General features: G+C 38.6%; 5 protein-coding genes across 8 annotated transcripts; 3 read left to right on the top strand and 2 right to left on the bottom strand.

Annotated features, from left to right (window-relative positions):
* The first annotated feature begins 1,565 nt into the window (after positions 1 to 1,565).
* On the top strand, positions 1,566 to 3,956 carry LOC110810389 (transmembrane protein 161AB protein). Of its 2 annotated transcripts, XM_022036556.2 has the most exons (2): positions 1,566 to 2,925; positions 3,742 to 3,956. In XM_022036556.2, the coding sequence occupies exons 1-2, from the start codon at positions 1,690 to 1,692 to the stop codon at positions 3,790 to 3,792; spliced, it is 1,287 nt and encodes a 428-aa protein (XP_021892248.2). In that variant the 5' UTR covers positions 1,566 to 1,689; the 3' UTR covers positions 3,793 to 3,956. The 2 variants fall into 2 exon arrangements, with proteins under 2 accessions (XP_021892248.2, XP_088066935.1); XM_088210809.1 differs by lacking the exon at positions 3,742 to 3,956 and having other exon boundaries at positions 1,570 to 3,505.
* A 1,567-nt stretch (positions 3,957 to 5,523) lies between these two features.
* Positions 5,524 to 7,090, top strand: HSFB2A (heat shock transcription factor B2A). Of its 2 annotated transcripts, none has more exons than XM_088210810.1 (2): positions 5,524 to 5,983; positions 6,106 to 7,090. In XM_088210810.1, exons 1-2 carry the CDS (start codon positions 5,849 to 5,851, stop codon positions 6,841 to 6,843), a joined length of 873 nt encoding a protein of 290 aa, XP_088066936.1. In that variant the 5' UTR covers positions 5,524 to 5,848; the 3' UTR covers positions 6,844 to 7,090. The 2 variants fall into 2 exon arrangements, with proteins under 2 accessions (XP_088066936.1, XP_021892093.1); XM_022036401.2 differs by having other exon boundaries at positions 5,527 to 5,979.
* Positions 7,091 to 8,445: 1,355 nt separating this feature from the next.
* On the bottom strand, positions 8,446 to 12,926 carry EMS1 (Leucine-rich repeat transmembrane protein kinase). The gene has a single exon (XM_022036400.2). It carries the CDS (start codon positions 12,664 to 12,666, stop codon positions 8,773 to 8,775), a length of 3,894 nt encoding a protein of 1,297 aa, XP_021892092.2. The 5' UTR covers positions 12,667 to 12,926; the 3' UTR covers positions 8,446 to 8,772.
* Positions 12,927 to 15,683: 2,757 nt separating this feature from the next.
* On the top strand, positions 15,684 to 16,890 carry BFT (PEBP (phosphatidylethanolamine-binding protein) family protein). Its single transcript, XM_022036523.2, has 4 exons — positions 15,684 to 16,026; positions 16,156 to 16,217; positions 16,311 to 16,351; positions 16,444 to 16,890. The coding sequence occupies exons 1-4, from the start codon at positions 15,838 to 15,840 to the stop codon at positions 16,659 to 16,661; spliced, it is 510 nt and encodes a 169-aa protein (XP_021892215.2). The 5' UTR covers positions 15,684 to 15,837; the 3' UTR covers positions 16,662 to 16,890.
* A 1,515-nt stretch (positions 16,891 to 18,405) lies between these two features.
* LOC110810294 (E3 ubiquitin-protein ligase XBAT33) lies at positions 18,406 to 26,400 on the bottom strand. 2 transcript variants are annotated; one of them, XM_022036405.2, is made up of 11 exons: positions 26,186 to 26,400; positions 25,746 to 26,015; positions 25,584 to 25,643; positions 25,100 to 25,171; positions 24,767 to 24,951; positions 24,286 to 24,446; positions 24,145 to 24,203; positions 24,007 to 24,053; positions 23,724 to 23,867; positions 19,875 to 19,963; positions 18,406 to 19,226 (listed from the first exon to the last, which is right to left on the bottom strand). In XM_022036405.2, the coding sequence occupies exons 2-11, from the start codon at positions 25,920 to 25,922 to the stop codon at positions 18,679 to 18,681; spliced, it is 1,542 nt and encodes a 513-aa protein (XP_021892097.2). In that variant the 5' UTR covers positions 25,923 to 26,015; positions 26,186 to 26,400; the 3' UTR covers positions 18,406 to 18,678. The 2 variants fall into 2 exon arrangements, with proteins under 2 accessions (XP_021892097.2, XP_088066934.1); XM_088210808.1 differs by having other exon boundaries at positions 25,746 to 26,400.
* Positions 26,401 to 27,361: the final 961 nt, after the last annotated feature.

Raw genomic sequence — 27,361 nt, 5'->3', positions numbered from 1 at the left:
CCTTTGCAAATACTAATGGACATTGAACTGAATGAAATAGACCACGTGCCGAAATCTACATTAAAGAGGAGTCCAAAACGCTGACGTTTTGTTGTACTCCACACAGCTACATTTTCTTTGACTGTGATCATGTAGTGATTTTGTATAGCTACATATTCTTTGATTTGTCCAACATATTTTTTTACTTTGATCTTGCGGTGATTTGTAAATATAATCTTTAACTCTAATCCTACAGTAAATTTGTGTATGCAAATATTATAACGTCAACTCCACAAATCCTTAAACTTGAAATTCTAACTGTTAAAAGAAACACATGGAATCAAAGTGGAATCTAGATAGATAGAGAGAGAAAACGATGGAAATGCATAAGAACCTACTATAAATGTTAGTGTACGAGAGTTGTTTCAACCTTTCCTCGCGTACGTCCATTCAGGAAGGCCACTATCAACTTCAACAATAAAACTTTTGAGAGTTTTTGCTACTTCTCTACTCTTCAATAAGTCGAGCACTCTGCCACTAAAGTGGTCTTTAATAGACTTCAAAGATCCTAATAGGTACTTGTGAGGAACCCACAATATCTGTATTAAATGATCAAACCAGCATTTATCCAGAAAGGCTAAAGATGCGACCTTAAATGCAACGTGCATAGTTGAAGACTCGATCAAACAACGATCATGATTTGCTCAACACCATTTATATTTTTGATTTTATTATTTTTTTGTTCTTATTTGTGTCACACAGGTAGGTAGTTTTAATTGTAAATTTATATATTTAAAGAATTTCAAATTTATCAATTAAATATATCAATTTTTTTTTTCAATTTTCTACTAGTATTTTCTCACCATAAGGAAAAAAAACAAACCTGAATCTCTGGTACTCTGATTGTGATCTAACATTAGTATTAGAGTTAGATCAAACATGGCCTCTAAGAAAGAACATATAAAAAACTTAGAAATCGGTCTCAGTAATTTGCAAGACAACTTTAGTTGGATGGAGATTAGGATGAACGATAAAATCTGCATCATCAAAAAAACTCTCAAGAAGTTGATATTGTATATATTACGATGTCATCTCAATAAAATAAATAAATATAAAATAAAATCAATTCAATGTCGTCAGACATGATGACTCTTACTATTGACTTATAATATATTTACAAAATAATAAAATTTATGTTTTTAATAAAATTTAAATTTATAATATTTAAATAAAATACAAAATTTTTAACTATTAAATTATTATATTTTTATATAAATATATGGTTATTTAACTGAGTATTGTTGATATATAAATGTATTAGAGTTATTAAAGTCCATGAATTCTAAAAAAAAATAGGTAGGAAGAGCATAGTCGATATATATATATTCAATTAGAATTAAATGAATTTGTAATACCTACCAATTAAATAAATGTAAATAATAATAATGAAATTTAAATTTAGTTACTCTTAATTCAATTGAAGAAAAAATAATTTATATATACATACATATCTACAATATCCCAACGTGCAATCTTGCAAAGATATTGACACGCGAGCTCAAGGATGATTTCTGATTGGGAATAGTAGCATAAGCGGTAGACCGTGGAGCAGAGGATAAACTTTTTTGCTGCCAAACCAAACCCTTCTCAGTTCGCACTTCTCTCTGTCAACGACAAACGGCCAAACCCTGATTCTAACAGGGAGAAACCATGCTCCACTTCTTTCAAACTTACCGGAACCTCATTCTTCAGGCCATCCTCTCTCTTTCCTTCACATTACTTTCGACCTCCCTCAAGCTCCCCATCTTCTTCCTTCGGGGTCTCCATACTTATGTCCACCCGGAGAATCTCGCTCACAACACTTCACAACATGGCTTAAGAGCCGCCATTCGCAGACCTTCCGCCACCGATTCAACTCCTGGCCTCGAACCCTATAAAAATTTGTCCTCAAAACCCAACACCGATCTCAAGAGAAGGAACAAATCCAAAGAAAAGTTCGACTTCGACGAGAACAACGCCCAGATCTTCAGGATAACGCTCGATCAGCCTCACCTTCAATCTCGTCTCTATTTCAAGGACTATCACGATTGCTTCATTTTCTCGCTGGTGGCTTTTTCCTGTTTCTTGCTCCACCAGTATCTAGGCGTATCTCAGGACCATGGGAGCTTGGCAAATGGGTCTTTCGTTCCGGTTATCTTTGCACTTGTTGGTTTGTGCAAAGTATTTATTTCACTAACAAAGTTGTCGCTTGAGAAGTCCGCGTCGAAATCGTCTGAGAAGCAATTGAGCATGCTTTTTGGGGTTCTGGGGTTCGTTTTTGGAATCACGATTTGCTTTCGGATCTTCCCTTTTGGTATCGATTTCAAATTGGGTTTAATTGATGGGCTGTGGAGCATTTTCGTTTCCTCTTTTATGGGCTGCATTGCAGGTTTCCTATACATGCCTGCGGGGAAGAATGCCCGGTCGTTTTGGCTTGGAACAGATCAAATTAGGTCTAACTTGTCGATAATTTCTTGTGGGTGGTTCTCTAGAATGATTCTTTATGCCAACTACATCGTTGTTGTTTTTACGGCAATGCTTTGGATTAATCCCTTCGCTGACATTCTTGTTAACAAGAACATTAATGGCGGGAAAGATGTAAATGGCACAAATGGTGCTGAGAAGTTGGTTGGCAATGTGGGATTGTCGCCACTGGATTTTGGTAAAGTAAGGCTCTGTTGCTTGTTGATGTCGGGTTTCTTGCAAATTGCAGCTTTACGCCCGAATTTGCAAATGTTTTTGAATGAAGCAGTGCTATCCTGGTACCAGAGACTCCATGCCGGCAAGGTCCCTGATTTGGACTTTAGCAGAGCAAAGGTTTTTCTGCACAATCACTACTTATGTCTTGCGATTTGCCAGTTCTTTGCGCCACCACTCTTGTTATTTCTCTTCCTTGGCTTATCTCAGGTAGATAGTAACTCATGCGGAAAGTTGCAATTGATGTGTGGTTCACTGCCTTGCTCTGATTTTATTGGAGAAATGGCACTGTTTATGTCTTGGTGGGTTGTCTTTGTTTGGGCAGTTTTCACTTCATTAAGCCTTCTCTTTTATCGCAGAGGCATTCTCTACGTTTCTTGATGATATCTGGTTCTTGATTTCTTTTTCCTCTTTTGGGGTTCTGTGTTGATCTGAAATGAATTTCTTTGACAATAGAACAATAGGATTCTTAATGTGACCGGTGCGTGGTTATATTTTGATCAGCGAAATGGATTCTGAGAATTGTTGCACTTTTGGCAGCTTGCTACACCTACGAATTTGTAAGCAATAGTGTGACCGAGTCAACAGTTGAAAGGCTCACAGACGATATTATCCAATCGTATTTTGGTACAAGAAAAGTTTATACTTTCATGTTTTTGAGTATCCAACTGTTACTATAGCGACATTACCTCGCTAAACATTACATAATGTTTCTGCAGATAGTTTGTTTGGTTCCATGATTATTAAGTAGACTGACTCTTGAACCTGAATGAATTTGGTTTCCAAGCTCTGATCTCCTGTGTATATATGTGTATAGTTTGGTGGGTGAGTTTCTGAAATTGGCTATTACTTAATCATCTTAGGGAACAAGGGGGGACTTGTTTCTTTCATGTACTCGATTCTATATTTTATTTCTTTATTCTTTGGCAAATGTATCTGTCGTCCGTTGATCAACTCAACGACCTTGTAATATCTTAAATTCAACTTGAGTAAAAGATAATAGGCGTTGCCCTTGCTGAGATGTAGATATCTTTTCGTTCAGTCGGAGTGGATTACTCAAGAGTCGAACTCAATTGATGTTTCGTGAAACTTTTTGTAAAAATAGCCGAAACGATTCCGAAGGATTTCCTCCTTGAGAATTATCAGCTCCAAGTAAGTCAGTTCTGTTTCCTCTGTTTTCAGATCAGTCAGATTCTAAATGCTGTAAATCATGTTGAAATTAAACCATTCTTTCTTCTTTCCATTTATAGATTATTGGGTGGGAAGTTTGATCTTGATATTAGATTGTGCCGCTCTTTCCTATTTTCTGTTGCCTTGTTTTGGCATTACTATTCTCTTTCTTGAAAGTACGCGTTCGCATGCTTATTGTTTAAATGGGGAGAAAATCAAATGATGTAATTTAATGGAAGATCACTGGTTCTTGCCCAAGTTACAACAACTTGTTTATTGCAGGGGTTTACGTGGGTAATTAATTCCATTGTTTGATTTTTGAGCTAGTAAATAACCTTTCAACATTTTTGTACTCATCTGACTACTACATCAAATACTAAAATAAAAATTGTATGTAAATTACTGCGGGGGTAATGATAGATTCGATGTTTTGTTTATTGGCAAATTTGGCTTCTGGAAAAGCCAAGGAAGCGGTGAGAGATTCTATGTTTTGAAAACACAGTCTAGATCCTTATCCAGTCCTGGATAATTTTTTTTTTTTGTTCCCCCGTATTGATTTTATCTACTTGGACAGTGATCTCAGGGAATGTATTTTTGGATTATTATTATGAATTCCTTTTCCTCCCTCTAAATGTTCTTCGTCTGGGATGATTTATAGTTACAGGGAATGCATAATACATTGATCTGTTGGGCCTTTTCCAAAGAGGCAAGTTTTGTGGATTATTGTGTGCTGTGCAAACATGTTTCCAAACTTGGCATTTAAACAACGTGAAATACAGTCTCTATCAATGGAAACGTGTTTACGAGATTACCGGATGAGAAGGGTAGATTTTAAGTAGACTGACTTTTCCCTGTGTGTGTGAGAAAGAATTTGACAAACTCCGTACACGCCGCATCACTGTATATACCAAGACGTTAACCATAACCATGTCTGCGGCTACCGGGAGATTTGCTCTTCGATCAAATTGTGTGTGTGTGTAGAATGCAAACAGATTGGGAAGTCAATGGAATTTAAAAGGAAGAAACCCATGAATGTTTTTTTTTTTTGGATCTATCTTCCCACTCATATTCTATTTATCTGCTTGTTGTGCTCCAGACCTAACTCTCTCTTAACTTGTTTTCCACACCATTAACAACCAGCTATTCTAAACCCAGTACTGTAAATCGAAATATATTCCATAACATTTGATTTTGGACAATAAAAACTGCGTTTATCTGTATGTATTTGATTTCTAACCAGCATTATCTTCAATAATTTCCAGAAATTTTATAAAATCTATAAAAAAATAATAATTGAAGCACGGTCCAGATATTTTACATCTGAGAAAAGTATCAGACCGAAGACATGTGCCTTCATCAAAGATAAGGGTCTAATCTGTAAACAAAAATCAATTTCCAACGCTCGTGGAGTTAAAATTTATATTTAATTTCACCCCCCCCCACCCCACCCCACATCTATATCTAGAATTCGGTTTCCCTGCATCGCACACCATTCTAATTTTCAACTCCTATGACCGCACTGCCCACTGGTATCCTGCCACGTGTTATTATCAACGAAAAAATCAACGGGAAGTTTCGCGAACAAGGACGTAACGTAGCTTCTCGTCGTTTTCTCTTTCTACGTTTCTAGTGTTCTCTCTCCCTCTTATCTGTTCTCATTCTTTCCCTTCAAATTCCTACCAGGAACTTTCTAGAAATACTCTTATCAAAATCTTCCACCCTTCTCCTTTCTCCCTACTGAATCTCCTCCTGCCTACCAAAAATTCTGCAATTATCATCGTAATCACGTTTCCTTCTTTTTCTTTTTTCTTTTTGTTTTTTAACTTCCTATTGTTTGTTTCCACGATGGCTCCGCCGCCGGTGGAGCAAAACGCAGAGCTGACGGTGGGGGACTCGCAGAGGACGCTGCCCACGCCGTTTCTGACCAAGACCTATCAACTCGTCGACGATCACGCAATAGACGATGTTATTTCCTGGAACGACGAAGGAACCACCTTCATCGTCTGGAATCCTACGGTGTTTGCTAGAGATTTGCTTCCTAAATATTTCAAGCACAACAACTTCTCTAGCTTCGTTCGTCAACTCAACACATATGTTTGTATTGTTTCCATCCTCTAATTTACTAGTCGGTTTGTTTTGTTTTGTATTTTTTTTCCCCCCGGATTTGTGGTTTGAGTTTTGACTTGCTTTGTCTGTTCTTGTACGGATCAAATTCTCAAGGGATTTAGAAAAGTGGTGCCTGATCGTTGGGAATTCTCGAACGATTGTTTTCGCAGAGGAGAGAAGCGGCTTCTTTGCGAGATCCAACGTAGGAAAATCTCCACTCCTGCGGCAACGCCCGGGACCGCGATGGCACAGGTGACTGTCGCGGCGATGGTGATTCCAACTGCGAAACCGTTGATATCTCCCTCAAATTCGGGGGAAGAGCAGGTGACTTCGTCAAACTCCTCGCCGACAAGAGCCGTCCCATCAGGCGCCATGGCGACGGAGCTGATGGAGGAAAACGAGAAGCTGAGGAAAGAGAATGTGCAGCTGAACAAGGAATTGGCTGAAATGAAGAGCCTTTGCAACAATATCTTCTCTTTGATGTCGAATTACGCAGGCTCCCAGCCTGAAGGGTCCATGCCATCGAGTAACACGGGATCCGAAAGCGGTAACGAGGGTGTCAGAGCGTTGGATTTGATGCCGGAAGGCAAGGGGTTTTCCGGAGATGGGGAGACGGAGATGGGAAACTTAAGCCCGATGCTGTTTGGCGTACCGATCGGGACGAAGCGAGGCAGAGAAGACGAGGACGGGGTGGCGGAGATGGAGATAGAGATGGAAATGGAGTTGCAACTGCAGCAGCCTGGAGGCGAGATGAAATCAGAGACGTGTGATTGCGGAGGCAGGAACGGCGATAATCCGGAGACGCCGTGGCTAAGGCAGGTCCATCGAGCCAATCAGAGGGTGTGTAATTGATCAAAAGTGTAGAGTAGGCGAAGGGGTACGTACAGTAACAGGAACGTGCCAAAGGATGAGTCACGTGCTAATTTCGGTCCCTGTTTAAAGAAGTTTCTGGGAGGAGTGGGACTTCGTTCATGTTCCTGTCTGGCCCTGTTTTTTGCTTTTGGATAAGGAAAGAGGTGTCTTTTTATTTTTATTTTTTTTGTTTTTGTTTTTTGTTTTCTTTTGCATATATAAAAAGTGCGTCATAATTTAAATTAAATCATGTTTCCGTTGGAGGTGGAGCTTGGAAATTTACTCGCGTCGCTTCCCGTAAACCATGGCATGTTGGCCAAATTTACGCAGACATAAAACTGTATGCGTTTCATTCGCCCGCCCGCCCCATTAATCTTTCAAGTTGTCACATCCAACGTTCCTGCTGCTGCGCTAAAAGCAAACGATTAACATTAATCAAATCCAACCGATCCTCCGAATTTACATCAGTCTGTGAGTAACCCCACCGCACAATCAAAACCCACGCGGTAGATTGATTTTGTTTGCTTCTAAAAAAGGAAGATAGTGTTAGGTTAAAGGTTTTATCAGAGGCACATGGTTTTCGTATCAGTTGGTGCTCATCTTTCCAGCTCTGGCGTCTACGATTGCAATTTCCTTGGAGAAAATATCGGAATTGAACATTCCTTTTACTTTCAGTTCATCATGTTGGTGTCTCATGGCGGGTAGGAGATAGACCCACTAGTGCAAAATAAAACATTTCACAATAAAACTTTCCAAGAATACAATTTCTTTTATTCTCAAGTAAAATTTGAATTTACTTCTTCTTCGGAAAAAGAGTGCGAATTTTAGTATATATACGCCTGCAGTAGACTGCAGACCAGAAAAGTAGATGGAGAAAATTTCTAAGCAAAAGGTTTTTTCACTTTCACTCGCGCTTAAAACGTACTCAACTGGAGGGGAGGACCAGAAATCACGTGAAAACTGTACAGCCAGAATCTCTCCTTCTTTTCATAACACTTACATGTATATATGTTCGCCCATTATTGTAGCCCAGCGTAGAGTATCTCTCACTGTCTCTCTCCTACGCCACCATCGTTTCTTGTAGATGCATTATGGGCGTTTTATTATTTCAGATTTTTACTACTATTCATTTATTTTTAAAGAAAACTCCGTTACATGCTCTTTACTGTTCCCTCGTTCGTCTCTCTTGATGTTTCCCTAACAACATCATCTATTCTTTTACCATCCTAACATACATTCGGCCACTCACCATTTCTGTAACTCCATTTTTATATCGATATCTATTTATATCCACTCCCACTTGATGACTGTTGAACTTCAAGGACTGCTTGTTGGTTAGTAATCACTCATCACAAAAAAAAATTGTGATCTCAAACTAGCTTTTGTTAAGATCACTCTTGACACCCACTGTTTTAGAATAAATTTTCAGTAGATGTCGTGTAATATAGAGGTGTGTCCGTGTATAAGCCCCGTAACATTTGATCATTCTACCTAAAAGAGTCTGACTCAATTTATGCAACTCGGACTTAAAACCTTATTTCTACATGATCCGATCAAACTGATCAGGTGCTGGCCATCTGAAGGGAAATAGTAGACTGAAGATAGATCAATACCTCTGATGATCATGATGAGCACCCCGGAAACACTATATCTATATCCATTGTGCCATACATAACACAAGCATTTTCTTTTTTCATATAAGCATGCACCATAAGAGCATTGTTTCAGTGGCATGCAATTATTAGCAACTGAACTAGGCATAAGATTATGAAAAACACCAGACTAGCCTGCCTAGTGATCAAGATCAGATTAGCACGCATAAACCGAACATAACTTGAGTTTTTTAACTTCTTTCTCGCTAACTACCTACTTTACAAGGTTATTACAACATCATTCTCAGTCACGAGTCCACATTATTGCACTGACTACTCAATCTTTGATCCCTTTCAGAAACTTCAAGACATGCAGCATGCTAGGCCGGTTAGCAGGATTGTCTGAGACGCAGACTGCAGCAATCTGCAGCATCCGGAGCATCATATGCTTCGAATCTGCATTGAGCACCATGGGGTCAAGAACACTGGCAGCTTGTCCTTTCTTGATCTTCTGAAACACCCAACCCACCAGATTTCCACCTTCCATCTCTTTGAAGTCAGGCCCTGTTGGTTCCTTCCCAGTCACCAATTCAAGCAGGATCACACCAAAACTGTAAACATCTCCTCTGGTGGTAGATCTCCCACTCTGGCCATATTCAGGGGGAATGTAACCAAATGTTCCTGCTATATCAGTGCTAACATGGGTCTCACAGGCACTGATCAGTCTTGCAAGCCCAAAGTCTGCAACTTTTGGCTCAAAGTCTTCGTCCAGCAAGATGTTGCTGGCTTTGATATCACGATGAATGATATGAGGGATGAACCCATGGTGAAGAAAAGCTAATCCACGGGCAGCCCCCAGTGCAATCTTGTAGCGTTTGGGCCAATCTAGGACTTGTAGATCGCCAGTTCTGTTCCTCAGCTGATGATCTAAGCTGCCATTTTCCATGTACTCATAAACCAGGAGCTTCTCCTCCCCAAAGGAGCAGTATCCAAGCAGTGCTACAAGGTTTTGGTGCTTAACCTTACCTAAGGTTTCCATTTCAGCAGTGAACTCCCGGTGACCCTGCGTTTTAGCCTGGCTTAACTTCTTGACTGCCACCGTCTTTCCATCAGGCAAAGTAGCTTTGTACACAGTCCCAAAACCTCCATCTCCAATTATGTTCTTCTTGCAAAAGTTGTTGGTGGCTTCAAGAATATCAACCAAGGTTAACTTCAAAAGAGGCTGCTCAAACATAGCTATATTGATGCTTAAAGGCTCCCTGGACCTGCTGCTACTTAGAAAATAAAGATTTTGGTCAATGAAATTGTTTAACTTTCTTTCCTCAAACTCCTCTGAGGCTTGCTTGATGCTCCTTATAAACCATTTCCATATGGAAAATGCAATACTAAAGATGACGAACATGCTTCCAATCACAATTCCAGCAAGGCCCCAGGCGTTTAGTAAAGTTGACTTGTTGAAGTTTTTCATCTGGCAATCTAAACCCATAGTTCTCACGCACAAACCTTTGTTTCCAGCAAGCAGTATCTCTGACAAGTTTTGGCAAACACCATTTCTGGGTACAGGGCCTTCCAGTCTATTGTCCTTCAAGTTCAGGTAAAATAGATTGATCAAACCACAAATTTTTGCTGGAATCTGCCCGGACAACCTGTTCCCTGAAACATCCAAGTACTCAAGTTGCATCAGATTACCAAGATCTGGAGGAATCTCTCCAGTCAATTTATTTCCATGGAAATCCAAGAAAGTCAAGTATGACAGGTTGCCCAATGGCCGTGGCAAGTTACCCTCAAAGAAGTTATTACTGAAATTCATAGCTTCAATCTTCCAGGATATAGAATTAGAGAAAAGTAGATACATATCACCAGAGAGCCTATTCTGCTGAACATAAAGCCCCACGAGGTTAAGCATGTGAGACAAAGCTGAAGGAAGCTCACCATCAAGCTCGTTCTGGCTCAAATCTAAATGGGTAAGCTCCTTTAAGTTACCAAATGATACAGGAATTTCACCAGTTAACCTATTGCCAGTAAGGTTCAGCTTCACTAAGCTACCCAAACGACCTAAACTTCCAGGGATAGAACCTGTGAGCTGGTTATTCCCCAAATACAAGCCCTGTAGCTTAGGAGAGTCCCCGAGTTCCTCAGGAATTGAACCAGTGAGGAAATTTCCTGATAAATCCAAGGTTGTAAGATTTGTTAAACGAGAGAGTGATCCTGGAATTTCTCCAGAGAGCATGTTGTTGCTAAGCAAAAGATCCACCAACACCTCACAGCTTCCCAGTTCTTCAGGTATAGAGCCAGACAGACTATTGTGTGACAGATCAAACACTCCATGGTGCTGAAGGAAGCTTGTGTCAGGCATGTTGGCTTGGCGGAAATACAAAGATGGTCCTGAAGGAATGGACCCGGATAGACTATTGTGAGAAAGAACTAAGCATTGTAGCTGAGCCAGGCCTGCAAATTTCTCAGGAATTGATCCATTGAGAATGTTATTTCCCAGGTCCAGTGTGGTTAGACCAGCGCAATATCCAAGCTCCACAGGTATGTTCCCCTCAAAGAAATTTGAGTTCAAATTAAGAACGGAAAGAGCTGTGAGATTGCCAATCTCCTTAGGTATTTTGCCCTTCAACCGATTGTTACTAAGAACAAGCCTCTGAAGTGAAACGGCATTACCAATTTCTGCAGGAAGAGGCCCGTCCAAAAAGTTATTTGCAGCAGAGAACTCCATCAAGCATACAGATTTCCATAGACTAACAGGTACTGAACCGGTGAAATTGTTGGAATCCAAGTCAAGCACCATTATTGGAAGCTGTGAAAGATAGGCAGGTATCGAACCATTGATCTGATTATTAAACAATACTAACTGCGTAAGATTCGTACATTTCAAAAAGGCATCCTCAACGGTTCCTGAGAGGTGATTACCATCAAGATCAATCTCCAAGAGTGACCCCGAACTACACAATTCTTTGGGTATTGAACCCCTCAACAAGTTGTTGCTCAAGCTTAGATGCTTCAACATAGAACAGTTACCAAGCTCAGGGGGGATTTTCCCAGAAAACAGATTGCTTGAAAGCAAAAGCGAATCTACCTCATTCAAGTTTCCAAGCCAAGCAGGCAATGGTCCTGAAAGCTGGTTCCTTTCGGCAGCAAATGACAACATTGGTAGCTTTACAAGTTCCTCAGGCAACGATCCAGACAGTGAATTGAAAGATAACACCAATGTCTTTAAATTCTTACAGTTTCCAAGCTCAGCTGGAATTGACCCATTAAGTTCAGCATAAGCAAGATTCAATATAGTTATGTTCTGCAACTTGCCCATATTTTTTGGGATCGGGCACCTCAGTGGGTTATAAGAAAGATCAAGTTTGCTCAACGATTTTAGTTCGAATAATTCTTCAGGTAAAGGGCCTGTTATTAAACAAGATGGTGAATAGAAGTTCTCAAGCAGTGAAAGCTTGCCTATTTCTGGGGGTAACTGCCCAGAAAATGAGTTAATGCCAATGTAGAGATCAGTGAGGTTTTGCAGGTTACCAAGTTCCGGAGGGATTTTACCAGAAAAAGAATTGTTTGATACGTCAAGAGAAGATAATGCCTGAAGATTTTTGAAGAGTGTTGAGGGAAGAGAACCTGAGAGGAGGTTGTTAGCCAGGTCCAAGAACAGAAGCTGCGTCAGCTCGCCGAGTTGAGCAGGTACGGTTCCGGTGAGCGCATTGCCGGAGAGTTCGAGGGTCTGGATTCGTCTCAGGTTACCGAGCTCAGGTGGGATTTTTCCAGTGAAAGAGTTGGAGCCGAGTCTGAGGGTTTCGAGCTGAGTTAGTTCACCGAGTTCACTCGGGAGCATGCCTGAAAACTGGTTCCAATCGAGACACAAGTGTTTCAAGCGCTTGAGGTTGGATATTTGTGGAGGGATTTCACCGAATAAGAAGTTCATGGAGAGGTCAAGAATGGTGAGACGTACAAGAGAGAATAGGGAAGGAGAGAGAGAGCCTGTTAGGAAGTGAGCAGGTAGAAGGAGTGAAGTGACATGGCCGAGGTGGCAGGTAACACCGACCCAGTTGCAGTGAGGGGTCGTATTGTTCCATGAAGAAAGGACATGTGGGTTATGGAGAGCGAGCTTGAATGAAAGCAAACTTTTGCTTTCTGGGTGTTGCTCGTCTTGCTCCGTGATGGCAACGAAGGGGAAGAAAACGAAGAAATGAATGAAGAAGAGACAGAGAGAAAGAAGCTTAAAAGCCATAGCAGCTTCAAACAGAAGAAAAAAGAAAGAGGACTGAATAAAAAGAGAATGTGAGAGAGAGAGAGAGAGAGAGGGAACGGACGAGGGGGAGAGGAAAATGGAGAAGAAAGGGAAGTTTAGGCGGCAGAGCGAGCGAAAACGGGAAGTGATTGCCAAAAAGAGGAGTGTGTCAGAGAAGGGGGAAGGACACGCAACTCACGTGACCGAGAGTCTCTGTAACGGCAATTCTTATGTTATTTACAAGATAAACCCCAAAGGGTTCTCTATTTGTTTTGTATCTCAGCGGAATGGAATACGATCCATTTGATTTTACAGAAATATTTTTCAAAAGCTTCGCCTGAATCTATAATGACAAAAACACCCCAAGTGATTAAGATAAACTTAAAGGACATTACAAGAAGAAAATTGCATATTTGATATTAAAAAATTTTACCAACTCAGAGTATCTGAAAAGAAGATCTACAAAAGAACACCTACTTCAGAGAATCCTGGTTTTGTCTTGTCTTTTAATCCCATATCTTCTCACCTTTTTCATTTCATATATATATATGTATATATATATATATATAATGCCGATACAATAATGACTATACAATAGAGTTAAACTTTTTGTGATAGTAAATCAAGAAATTTAAATCTACATTATGGGGTGAATATAATTAAATCATACTTGTATTTATCATGCAGAGTCTACAAATATTTGTGGGGAGCAGTGGTGAATCTGCAAATATAACATTTGCTCTGACAAACTAAGATTGCCAAAGATTTGGGGGGGTTTAACTATAAATATGAAAAAAGTAAGGGGAATAAGTTAATAAGGGGGAAGAGAAAAAAAATGAAAAGTGAGGTGTTGGTTGTGCAGGTAAGAAAGAAAATGGAAGGGGTCGTATTGGGAATAAGAAAAAAGACAAGAGGTTTATGAAATGGTCCTACAAAATCTGATATTTCACAGATGAGGAAAAGTGGAAACCCCTCCGTCCCCCCCCCCTCTCAAGAAAAGCTGGGGGAGGAAACATTTGTTAACACACAAACATAAACACAAACCTAAATAACATAATTGAAGGAAGACTGGACATGAATTTATATATGTGTCAGGAGGAAGCTACAGTTTTTATTTATTTGTTGATGCGTGCACGGCTGGGGCAATTCGCAATGGGAATTACTAATATTTTGCTACGTTAACTTTGGGAGTATCAGATCCAGAAAGGGCAAAAAAAATTGAGAGGAGAAAAGAGGTGGCGAGTAGTCAGTCAGTCGGTCTGTCTCTGTCCCTGGGTTTTTGTTTTACTCTTCCAAGCCTGCCTTAAAGTTTTTAAACTTCTTACGATAACCCATAATACTTGCGACCCAGCCCACAACTTCACAGTGGTGGCATGGCGAACTTCACGAAAGAGTGATCGCGACACGTGGTTAGTTTGACCCAAAAAAGGTCAAAATCAAAATATTAACTGGAATTTGGAATATTAAGAAAGCAGCAGCTTTTTGCCTTTCCCTTTCGCTAATTATTCATTATTTTGTTTTATCCCTTTGCTAATTATTCAAACACGTGTCGCCACTTAAATTTCAGACCATTGTTCTCTGCAATCCATTTCGTAACCAAACAAATAATAACATCTGCCGAATCATAACACTTGTATATCGTTGGCCGCCACTGATTCTCCGATACACACCTGCCCCTGCACCCTCAACTTAAATGAGTCGATACACTTTACATATATATATAAGGTATGTGCGTACGTGATTCTCGATTTTGCCCGCTAATATGTATGTGCATGCATGTTAATCTTGAGTTACCATTTATAGTGCATATGTTCAACAATTTCTGAAATGTAGTAAAGATGAGAGGGAATTAAAGTAATGAAGCAAAGAAAAGAAACAAATTAAAGGGTGATATGATATGTGTTCGGCTTTTTATAAAAGACTTGTTCTAAAAGCACCCAGTGAGGTCTCCTCAAACATAAATTCACATTAAAACTTTTGTTATCGTGCATCTTCAACACTTGAACTTCAAATTTTTAGCCTCTTTCTCGAAACTTTTGTTAAAAAAAACAAATAAATATCAATTAATAAACAGGAGAAGAAGATCGAAGAGGAAGGAGAACCAGCCTGCCTGTAATATAAACACACAGTATTTTAATAATGTAGAATCTAACTTACAAAGAAATATCAGGCATAGAGAAAAAGATTGAGGGGCAGCAGAGGAAATAAATTAGACGAGCCATGCATGCATCAAGAGAGCAGAGATGAATGGTTTATGTAAAAGCAATACGTATACGTATATGGTCCATGCCAAACCAAAAATAAATATTTTGTGCTCAAAGTTTTGTCTTTTTTCGTCGTCTCAGTGGACGATGAATTGGTGGAGAACAACTTTTGTTGTCCCAAACTTAAACTGGTTGCTATAAATAGTAAAGGGATCCTTGCGTATTATTGGAAAGTAACACAGATATATATATATGTGTGTGTAATTATATTCGTCGAAGTTTTAAAATTACATTTGAAGGCAACCCACCAATAAGATAACATATATACATACAATTCCCACCTTCACTTAATCCTCTAGTGCTAAACGTACCAAATCACCTTTTCTTTGACAGGACATGTTTTTATTAAATCATTTAGCACATCACAATTCTAAGGTGAAGCACCTTAAAAGCCAAATTCCCATTTGCCAAAAGATATTATATTATATTAGGAAAAAAAAAAAGTTATATTCTTCTTTCTCATCATTATCAACTTAAGACGTGTTAGATTCTATATTATGTTAATAATTGTATATGTATATATAAAATAAAGTCTACAAGCTTTTTGACAGACAATGGATATCTTACCGCAAACACGTACTGACTCACTCCATAAAATTCTTATTCAAATTCCACCTCTTCCATTTGATACTCTCTAGTGCCTTCACTCCACATTTATGTATATATATATATATATAGCACGTGTCTTTTCCCTCAATAGAATACGACCCCTTCATCATAAATATGTACATGTGCATGTTAATGAAAACATAACCCACTTCAATTTTGAGCTTCTAAATTAAGCTCTCTCTCATTAATCATTCTCTCTGCCTATAAAAAGCTTGCTCCTCTTGCTCTCACCCAAAATACTAATAAGCAATTTACGCTCATTCTTGTGCTGTCGTTTTGGAGAACTGTGTGTGCATTAATGGAGCCACTGACTATAGGGAGAGTTATAGGAGAAGTTGTGGATGTTTTTACGCCCAGTGTCAAAATGACGGTCACTTACAATTCTAATAAGCAGGTTGCTAATGGCCATGAGCTTATGCCTTCTGCCATTGCTGCAAAACCTCGTGTTGAGATTGGTGGGGATGACATGAGATCTGCTTATACATTAGTAAGTATATTTATATATATATGTATAATAACTAATATTCAAAACGTTAGTGTCAATGAAACTTTACGAATCCTTTTAATTTGATATACATATTTATAAAAATTGCTGGTATATATTCTCTTCTTGAAGATCATGACAGATCCAGATGCTCCAAGCCCAAGTGATCCGTACTTGAGAGAACATCTGCACTGGTCTGTAATCTCTATGCTTAAAACATCATCATTCTTAATTTCTTTGTCTCCCACATAGCCAAACATAACATATCACTGCGTGTTTTCTTTCAGGATGGTGACAGATATTCCTGGAACCACTAATGCTTCCTTTGGTACGCAATGCATTCATATACGTACACATAACATTGACATTGAGATGGGTTCATGATTTTAACTAATTAATTAATTAATGAAAATTACACAGGAAGAGACATTATAAGCTACGAGACTCCAAAGCCGGTGGTGGGAATCCATAGATATGCTTTCATATTATTCAAGCAAAAAGGAAGACGAACTGTGAGGCCGCCGGCTTCCAGGGACCATTTCAACACAAGGAGCTTCTCTGCAGAAAACGGTCTCGGCCTGCCCGTCGCTGCCGTCTACTTCAATGCCCAAAGAGAAACTGCTGCAAGAAGACGATAAATATATCCATCACGGGTTTCTTTCTTTCGATCAAGCAAACGTTGTTTGTAAGGCGATTTGCCGGTTAGTCATTATAATTATAATATCCTTAAACCTAAGTTGATTATGAGGTAGGGGTTCTTATATCGTATGTATCCGTGCTCTTCTCTTTTTATTGGGTGATGTATTTATATATAATTATATCCCGCGAATATATTGATAATAAATTTATCCATTTTCCTATGTTGAACATATTATTACTTCTTCATTTATACCTTAAAATATATTTTTCGATAAAATTTATATATTTTAATACGCATAAATAAATAACAATACAACTAGTACTATTATAATTATTATTATTATTATTATTTTTTTAATAAAAACACACTTAGATGCAGAGTAAAACTAAAATCTCCACCGATCCAGAGCAGGAAAGATTATAAAACACAGTGGTTGATACTTACTTGCCAAGCATACTTACATAGTAGCACTTGAAATTTTTTTGAAAAATTATGAAGTCTAATGAGAAGATGGGAGGTGGGTTGATGGAGACATGTAATGATGGAGCTTTGTGCTTTTAAGGTTTATATAATAGGACGCAGAGCTATATATCTTACATGCTTATATAGTAGCCCAGGTGGCAGTGCCTGGTGTCGACATGCATGTACTTTTTGTACTGGGTTTGTCATGAATTTGGTCCCCAATATATACACACACACACACACACACACAGATATATATATATACGGAGAAAGGGTCCCCAGTATATCGTGGATTCCTCAACAACGTTAACTGAGATATATGTACCTTCTCTGTCGTTGCATTGGCCACCCTTCTTGTCAACAAACTTCTCCATCTACTGCCTCTTCTTCTTTTCTTTTTTTTGTTTTGTTTTTCTCAAGATCATTTGGGAATTACATTATTACAAAATCCGTGACCATTAACTTTAAGCATTAGAAGAAAGAGCAAAACGAATGCTATCCTTACTAAAATTTTTTCAACATTTCCGAAAAAAAATATATGTGACATCTCTTTTTAAGGGCAAGTTGTTTTTGGCCTCTGGGGTAGTGCCATCATCATATATATATACACACACACACACACTTATATAGACGTATATATATATATATATATAAGTCAAAAGATATCCTCTTGTTGTCGTAAATGGAGGATCCCACATGTATTTTTCTTTCTTAATATCATCATAAATCTTGACGAGACTCTCTTATGAGAAAGTAATTCCATGGCTATATATATCAAAGCAACTCTTAGTCTGGCTCGTTGCGATCGCATTCCCTTTTTAAAATAAATTTACCAAACAAAATCAGTGATGGTTTTAAAGAATCTAGTAATTGTAGAATATAAACTTAATCCAAATTAAGCTACAATAGAAATAAAGATAATAAGAATAAAAATTGTCTAAATTATTAATAAATTTAACATAGTATCATTTTTTTTTTTGTTATGATAACGATTTTAAATAGCCCAACTCAGTAGTAGTCAAATCGTGGGATCCAATCAGATCCCAGTAGCCCACTAAGGCTTTGCCGTGGGTGGTACAGAAGCCAGATCACCCCAGGCTCCACTTACCGTAGTGTTTCCCCCTAACAATACGTATGCGTGTGTATACATATATGTATTAGATATACGTATGTACGTATGTATGTATGTATGTATGTTTAAGCTGCCCTCCACCACTGGAACAAACTCAGCTCCAGCGAATCCTGATCCGATGGTTCACACGTCTTTAAACTCCAATCAATTACCGACAGCAAACAAGCTCAACGCTTTTTCTTCTTCTTTCTTCTTTTTTGTTTCTTGAACTTAGTATATTACAATCAAATCTATCCACCCAACATACAAATTTTACAATCCTATCTTTTGATCATGTTCTTTTAAAGGCAATGTAGTATCTGTTCAAAATGGTCATCTAATCTTTTTTTTACCCACATCCATCCACGATCATGTCACCCTGGCTCAAACAAAAAAGATGAAGCACCACCGCACCCGATAACCAAAACTTCTAACTGACCTCTTAAGCATTTATTTCTGAATTGCACTGATGCTCTCTGCTGCAGCTTCTTCTTCCCCAAAACATGCTCGAACAACTGGTTTTCTCCAGTCTCGGCCCCTCAATCTTGTCCTGATCAATTGAACTCGTCTGGGTTCCTCGAGGAGATTCATCCAGGGTTTGTGCCTCACCGACTCGGGATTCAAATGTTGGGCATGGTCCGTCATTGCAGGTGCACAAAGGAATGGCAACAGAAGGAAAGGGACTACAGGTAACCGGGCAGAACAGCTCTGAAGACACAGACGCCACACGATTTTTCCGAACTTCTGCCGTGCTCATCGGTGATTGACGGTCTGCATCCCGGGGGTGAAGCATGCATGGAGTGCAGAGGCCAAGCGACAAATGTAGTTTAACCTCTTTTACCGGTGAGCCAGGCAACTTATTAAAAGAAACAATCCCATGTCTACAAAGAGGGCATGGAATGGAGCCAGGTGGGCCAACCAATTCAGAAGGAAGGTTACTGGTTGAGCAAAGATAAAGTGCACATCTCACACAAAGTTCGTGCCCGCACCCTGGAAATATATGTCAATTCATTGGTGAGTGTAAATGCAACAGCTAAAATACAACGATCATCAGTAAATAACAGGAAACTAACAGCATATCCATACTGAGAAACATTTAGATCAGTCAGGGACAATTAAATGGAATGTTCATCAATACTTAAACAATTTAACATGGTGACTACAAACAATGACTTGTTTGGACGTAATTTATGCACGCCTCAGAACTGGCAGGTTTATCGGATATGGAATATTGGTGAAGAAAGACCACAGGTAAAACAAGCAACAAGTAAAACCTTAAAGAGGCAGAAACCTGATGTTCTATTTGAGCTGTGCTTTGGAAGTTAGAGACAGAATACACTTCGTCACACCTCATTGGGGTTTTTGTCAGTTTTTTTTTGGATATATTTTATTTTTATTTTTTAACATAGGGTTTATGTCAGTCAGTTGTTAAACTCCATAACATATTTTCCATTCCATTATTTTGTCAATTAAACAAAGAATGGGCAACAAATCATTTATAATCAATTTTTGTAAATGCACAAAAGACTGCAGCTGACAACCTTAGAGCGATGCTAAATTCAGTAACTACAACAAGTCCACGAGAGAGAAAATGAGTTCCAGATCTCAAAGAATATAAAATCAGCAGAAAGAACAGACCTTCGGCCGCAACACTACACGCTCTCTCCAGGCAGACAGCACAGATATCAGCATCATCTGAGGTCACTGAGGACTGCAAGCCTGACTCTCTGCAATCAAATAGTTACAAGATGCTTTTTCTTTTAAATAAAAAGTGTGAAGTATAAATATCAAATAGTTACAAGATGTTGGATTCATAGGTGATGTCAATGACAGCTACCACATAATAAAAAAAATTCTGTTCACCCAATTAAAGCAATCATACTGAGTTTTTCATTTTAAGAAGCACCAATTTGTCTGAACTCTGGGGTGAGCAGGAGTTCCAAAAATTAGAAAACTGTAACCTTTCTTCAAATGTCCCACGGTAAAACGATAAGCAGCACTCATACACACTAACAGCAAATAAACTAATTTTCCAACCCTCCCGCTGCGAGTCATAGACGATGGGCATATCCCTGGATCTCAAGGAACTAATTAGTGTGCTTTTACAAAAGAAACAGTAAGTTCTTTCTATAATTCTGGCTGAGCTATTACTGTGATAGCCCAATCTGATGAAACTGAAGGCCCTTATTTTGGAGAAAGGAAACTGGATAAGGCCTATGAAATCCAAGCTCAGGTGATGCAGAAAAGGTCTAGGCCTCCTGCTGGAAATTTCCATAGGTGTTTGGTGGTCAGAGATCCTCCTCTGATCTCAAAGAGGTCTTCATGGTCTTTACCAGGTTCATCTGATGACGAGGAAAGTTTCTGTCTAGGGGAAAAAAGCTTCCATATGTGGCAACCTCTGGATAATTCTTCTAGAGCTATGTTATGTGCCATATGGCTACTAGAAATGACCGACACCCGCCTGCTAGAACAAAGTTTTTATTTTATTTATCTAGTTATAGGATTAGTATGAAAACACTTTCTAGGATATGTGGGATAAGAATGTTGATAGTTTCTAGGATGTAGGGGTAGTTCTTCCATACTTTCTAGGATGTGAGGGTAGTTAATTTGAAATAAGCAGAAGTCGTATTTTCTGGTATAAGAATAGAATTGAAATCTGAATAGGATGTGCAGAAACTTTTGTCAAAAAGAATTTCTTGAGTACTTTAAAATCGTTGGTTTCCCTCTTAACGAGCTCATACAATTAACAAAATATCATAACTAGATTCTATGAGAGGATCATAATAATTCAGTATTAGAGTAAAGAGTTATGGATGATTTATGCTTGATGTTTGAATTCTTCCTCAAAACTTACCAAGAACATCGAGATCAACACCATATGAAGCCCAATCTATTGGCAAGTTATTTCAATGAAGTTTCCAAAGAACTTTTGGCCAGTAAAAGTACACAAAGCCAACATGGAGAACATTCCATCATGGCTACTACGAGTTTTATTGTGGTAGTCCTCATGCAGAAAAGGGCGCATTTTCATTCATAAGTACACCAAACTTGCTTTTCCCAACAAGAGACATGACAGGGCTGTTAGGGAATCTCATGACCAAGAAATGACCAACCAAATACGTAATTGTGTTCTCTTTGGACTCCAAAGTAAGAAACATGATCCAGGTGATGGTGGCATGAATATGGTGAAAAAGGACTTTCTTGCCTGATTCAAGAAATTTTATGAGTGGTTATTTCTTATGCAGCTTTAATTTTACTATTTTGGTACAAAAAATTGTTGGTCCTTTCAACAATTGTGATTTTAGGCCTACTAGCCTCGTGGGTAGTGTCTACAAACTTATTATTATGGTGCTGGTGAGGAGGTTGGTTAGAGTTGTGGGATATTAGGTGGGGGGAGTGTTAAGACGCCTTTGTAGGAAATAGACAAATCCCAGGCGCTACTTTGATTGCAAATGAAGTGGTGGCTAGCTTGGAGAGAAATGGGAGAGAGGGTGATTTGTAATCTTGGAGAAGAAATATGATCATGGTAGTCATGGATGAGATCTTGTATTACTTCTTCCTCTTTCACAACTACGGTTAATGGTGGTCTTTTAGGTTTTTTTTTTTTCCTTTTAAAGCTTCTTGGAGTCTTAGATGAGGCGAATCCGCCTTCTCCATTGGTTTTTCTTTTTAAATCACAGAGATGGAGGCCCTTAAAAGATTGTTTGTCAGAGGGAAAGATCTCTAATTACATAGGAGATATGGAGGGCATAGTCTAGGTAATTCATCTGTTCTTTGTTAATGACACATTAGTTTGCAAACCTAATCCCTAGGCTTTATTTAATTTTTAGATGTATTCTTTTGTGCTTCAATAAGAGAATGAGATTCCACTTGGTTGCCTGGGGTGTGGTTAAGCTTCTCTTTGAGAGGTAGCCCTGGGATCAGATTGATTGCCGATCTCAGAAAAACTCTTCATGATAAGTGGATCTGGAAATTTATGAAAGAGTATGGCAATCTCTAGCTGAGAGTGATCAAAGCAAAATATGGGATGTAAATGATGGGATGGGTTTGCAGGACAATCTAGATTCCTTTTAGCATAAGGTTTTGGAAGAAAATCAACTCGGTATGAGATGAGTTCCATGGTTGCATGAGATGGAGGTTTGGGTAGGGCCAGATAAGAGGTTTTGGTTTTGGATGGATGAACAGAACGAAGGTGAGAGACTAAAGGAAAATTTTCCCACGATCCTTTTAGCTCATTTAAGGAGGCTATGGTGGCAGAACATTTCTCTGTGCATTCACTAATGGTGTTTGGGTGGTCGATCTCATCAAAAACCTCAATGATTGGCAGGTAAATGAATATGTCAATCTTCTTCAGTTCCTCTCGTAGTGCACAAGGTCTTGGATGAGTCAGTTTTGAAGCCAAATTCAGAAGGTGCTTTTTCGCAAATTTATTTCTTTTTTTTTAACTTTCATCTGGCTAACATTGCTATTAACAATGGAAAGTTCTTGCTGGAACAGATTTAGAAGATTAATACCTCCCTTTGAGTGGCTTTTTTTGCTTAGAAGTAGCAAGGGGAAGTATTGTTACCCTAGACAATGACTAAAAGAAGGAAAACTGTCGTGAATTGAGGTAATTTTTGCAAAAGTACAGCGGAGTCAGACAACCATCTTCTCCTTAGGTGTCCCTTCTTTTTTGTCCATGAACTATGATGTATGGCCTCTTGGGGGGTAAGTCGGGTGATGACTGATCCTATGGATGTCGAGATATGGGCTTAGGGAGGTCTTCATGTTGATAATCGTTATAAGCTCTTAGCTTTTATCCTTAGCTCTCATCTTTTCGGCTACCTAATGAATGATTTGGAAGGGAAGAAATAGAAGGACCTTTGAGGACATAAAAATTACTTTTGAAGGGTTCAAAAGATTTGAGGTTTCAGATATTGAGCTTTTTGTAAGGGTTATCCTCTTTCTTCTTCTGAGGATCATGGGGACTTTATTGACATTTGATATTCTACTCCCTTTTGACTCAAAAAAGGACAATAGTACATGATATAGAAAATGAAAAATGAGATTAAACCTGATTATCCCACAAATATACATCACCAAGCATGTTTCATAATAACCACATAAATATATATCCAATTTGAAGATGAAAACTAAAAAAATATTTTCATATACCAAGTGGAACCTTCACAGTTTTCTTTATGGCTCTTCTTAGAAAGTAGTAATGAAGCAAATATATTGGTGAAGAAAAGATTCCAGCCTAGGGCAAGTGATCCTAGATATGTATCATTAACTGTTTCATAAGTGTGAATATCAGGTGCAAGCATCAACTCATATTAGACTTGACTGTTTCCAGCTTCAATATTCAACTAGTAACCAACCTACATGAAACAAACTTCTAACATTTGAAGCATAAAAAAGTTGACAACTCAATTTCAAAAGAATCAACATAAGTATCTGAGCCAAATTGCATTTCTGAATACAAATGATAATTGTGTTCCTACTCACCTTGCTATGTTAAGTACGCTCAGAAGAGGTAGAGATAGGTAACCGGAAGGAGGAAATCGTGGTATGACGGAATCAGAATTAGGTGCCAGCAACTGTTCAAGCCAATGACGCCCCCACATCCTGGCAACATCAAGAGGCAGCCACCTGAAAAAGTGACATAAAATCTCCTTTTAGCCACACAGCTTGAAGTACTGAGATTTTTTTTCAGGAAAGAGGACTGAGAATATTAGCTACACAAGTCAGTCCAAGGATGAGCAAAAAAGAAGATCATAACACTATTTACCCATTGCAATTCAAAGTCATCCGACTTGCACCTCTTGCAAGGAGAATCTGCAGGAATAAGAATACCATCATCTCAAACTGCACAAGAAAAATAAACTGTGACTCTGGAACTGTTACTAATTGTTAGCATTATTCTTGCCTGGCAGCATTTCAAATTCCCACCACAAGCAGCATAATGCAAAGGAGTACTTCCAGCCCCTACAAGTAAATATGCTTATATCATTGTAAGACAAAAGCTAAACTTGCAAAATAAAATTAAGTATCAAACAGAAAAGCTAACCTATCAAATCCATTGATGTTCCATAATGAAATGTCACAGCAGAGACATTTGCCTGAAGATCTAGTAAGAGCTGTACGCAATCAAAATACCCATTCAGTGCAACCATATGAAGAGCAGTTATCCCACCATCAGCGGCTTTATTTACAAACTTGGACAGTGCACTGCACACAGCGAGTAACTTAAGAAAGAGAACAACGACCAGAGCTTCAGATATGCATATGTAAGAGGATGAAACAACATATAATAATATCCTTTAATCTAAAGCATAGAATTCTTTTCTTTTTTTGTAGATTACAGATTTCACACAATCTAAAATAATGGAAGAATCTAGATAGTCACTGTACCAACAAAAGATAACAAACCGACTATGGACTAGTCTATCAAGTATTATTTATTACATGAAAGAACATGGCTTGTCACTCAATTTAATGGATCTCTAGCATAGAAGAAAACCGGCAAGATATCAAACTGAAGCATGCACCTTTGGTCATTTTTTGTTCTCACGCTATCACCATTCCCACTGTCAGCTTCTATCTGAGTAGTTAGACCTTGAAAAGGAGCACTAGGAACAAAGTCAGCCACAACTAATCTTATGCATCTAGCATGCCCATTTAAAGCTGCAAAATGAAGAGCTGTCCTCCCACTGAGATAATCAGCTCTTGTGACCTGTAAGGAAACAATAGATAGGATGATCAATTGACATTTGTATAAGAACAGAACAAGAGATTGTAGTCTGTACAGCCTCCAATGCCCAAGTTGGGAAGGCACATCAAATTTACCAAAATAAAGCAAGTTTGACAGAAACAAAGCTCACATTGCATCTGAAGAGCAGAAGAGTTTGCACAACCTCCCAATGCCCATAGCGACAAGCTTGCATCAATGCCGTCTTCAGAGAGACAATAAAAAGAACGAATCAACAGGCAGCCTCAATGTAATCAAAATCATTTTGCTGTTTATTAAATATTAGATTTCAGGTGTTACTTCTTGTACGCTGCCGATGACGACCTATTGAAATCAGAATTCAAATCTAAATGAATTTTAAAAAACAAGGTTTTGCTGTTAGATTCTTTACGTGGGCTGACAAAGAATTCCATTTCAAATGTCTCAAAAGACGTTCAATTTGAAATCCCAAGTACATGCAATTTAACACAAACAAAAAAGAAAATTAAACCCTCAACAAATAAATTCAGGGTTGTTGCTTGTTCAAATCAAAGCATGATTCCGGAGGCCCCAAAACATATATGGTCATACATCCACATAATGCAAAACCGAGATTAGAAAACCATTGAATCCGGTACCTGGCCACAGTAATTCCTGGAATTCACATCGGCTCCATTCTCAAGCAACAACCCAACAATCTAGCAAAAAAGCCACCGAAGAACATCTTCAGTCAATAAAACATGAAAAATCAATCAAATGAAAGCCAACAGAAAAAGAAGGGAAACAAGAAAAAGAAAAACCTCATTGTGGCCTTTGGCTGCAGCGAAATGGAGAGGAGAGTTGAGACCACCGAACGTGGAATACTTAGCAAGACACGGGTTGCAATCCAAGAGCATCTTTGCCTCCACAAAGTCCCCGTCTCTCGCCGCCGATACCAATCGCTCACCCGAAGCTGAGCAGCCAAATGAATTACCCATTTCCCAATTTATCCCTCTCTCCCGCCTTTACCTCTTTGTGCGCGAAGACAGCGAATTCTCTCTCTCTCTCTAAAAAACTCTCTCCATGTTGGCCTGTTATGGTTTTGAGAATGATTTTGGTATTTAGGTCAACTGTCGTTGAACGGATTTGAAGAAAGGAAGAAACAAGTAAAATCAAAGGCTTAATTACCCGAAACAAAAACAAAAACAAAAACAAAAACAGAAGTTGTGGGGTTCGTTGGAATAATATCTGCGGAACTTACTGCCACTTGTTTTTCGTTCTTGCTTCGCGTTTAATTGCTGCTCTTAATTTTTTTTTTTTTTTTTCACTGCGCAATGGAGATGAAGGAAGAAGATAGATAGATATAAATTTGAGGTTCCCAGTTTACCCTTCCTTCATCTCCCTGCTATTTGCTTCTTTTTCATATATTTTTTTTTTTTTGGGTTTGAAAGTCTGTATTTAGGATTAACAGGCAAATGGCAGGATGTTTTTGGCCGATCTGTCCGTTAATGTTTGATACAATTCGTTCGGTTCTTCGATTAAAAATAGAAAACGCACCGTTCAATGAAGGGGGGCCCCACATTAGCAAATTGCTTGACAGTTGTGCTCAAACTTCTTGGATTTAATCCCTTTTTATTATTATTATTATTATTAATTTTTTTATTTTCTCTTTTGGTAATTGACTCAAACCCTTTTGCCTTGTGATTTAAGGATATTTATTGCCTAAAAATAAAAATTTTATTATTTCACTAAGAGCAATTTTAGATTTAAATACCCAAAAAAAGCAGCAGCTATTTTCAAAATCCAAACTCTATTAATTTCCTTTTTTCCAGTTCTCTTCCCGATGTTTCCGACTTTCTTACGGTTTCGCCACGTGGCATTCTCTGATTGGCAAGCTTTCCTGATAGGCCCACGTGGCAGTGAGTAGGTATGTCTACAATGGGAGGTCGTGCATTGAAGGGTCAAAAATTGTGTGCCCTTTTAGAGATTGTACGCGTGGAGGAAGTTCAACAAGTCATGATGGGGGATCGGACGGTTGAAGCCCGGGGCTATTTAGTAAGAAGGGTGCGGGGCGGGCATGAGATAAGAGCAACCCCGGCAATTTAACCTCGGGATTTACGCCGATGGATTGGGAGAGTTAGGTGGGGAATGTGGGCCGTTGATTTGGCAGGAAAGCAAAACAGCAAAAACCAAACAAAGAGGATGAGTGCCCGGCCCTCACATCCGAGGAGTAATACAAATTTTTAAACTTAATCCTTTCTCACCCTTTTTCATATTTCGCAATGTTAAAAATGCAAATATTATATCGAACTAATGATTTGCTGCTTTTATGTAATAATAATTCCTCATGTTGGTAGGATTTTAAAGATCCATTCTCTTGATGGTGTTCGACAAAATGGGATGGGGTTTTCCAATGAATAAGAAAACAAAATTTAGC

The sequence above is a fragment of the Carica papaya genome, chromosome 9, assembly GCF_054855325.1.
Source record: "Carica papaya isolate Zhongbai chromosome 9, ASM5485532v1, whole genome shotgun sequence".
Classification (NCBI taxonomy): Eukaryota; Viridiplantae; Streptophyta; class Magnoliopsida; order Brassicales; family Caricaceae; genus Carica; species Carica papaya.
This window is presented reverse-complemented; position numbering and strand designations above follow the sequence as displayed.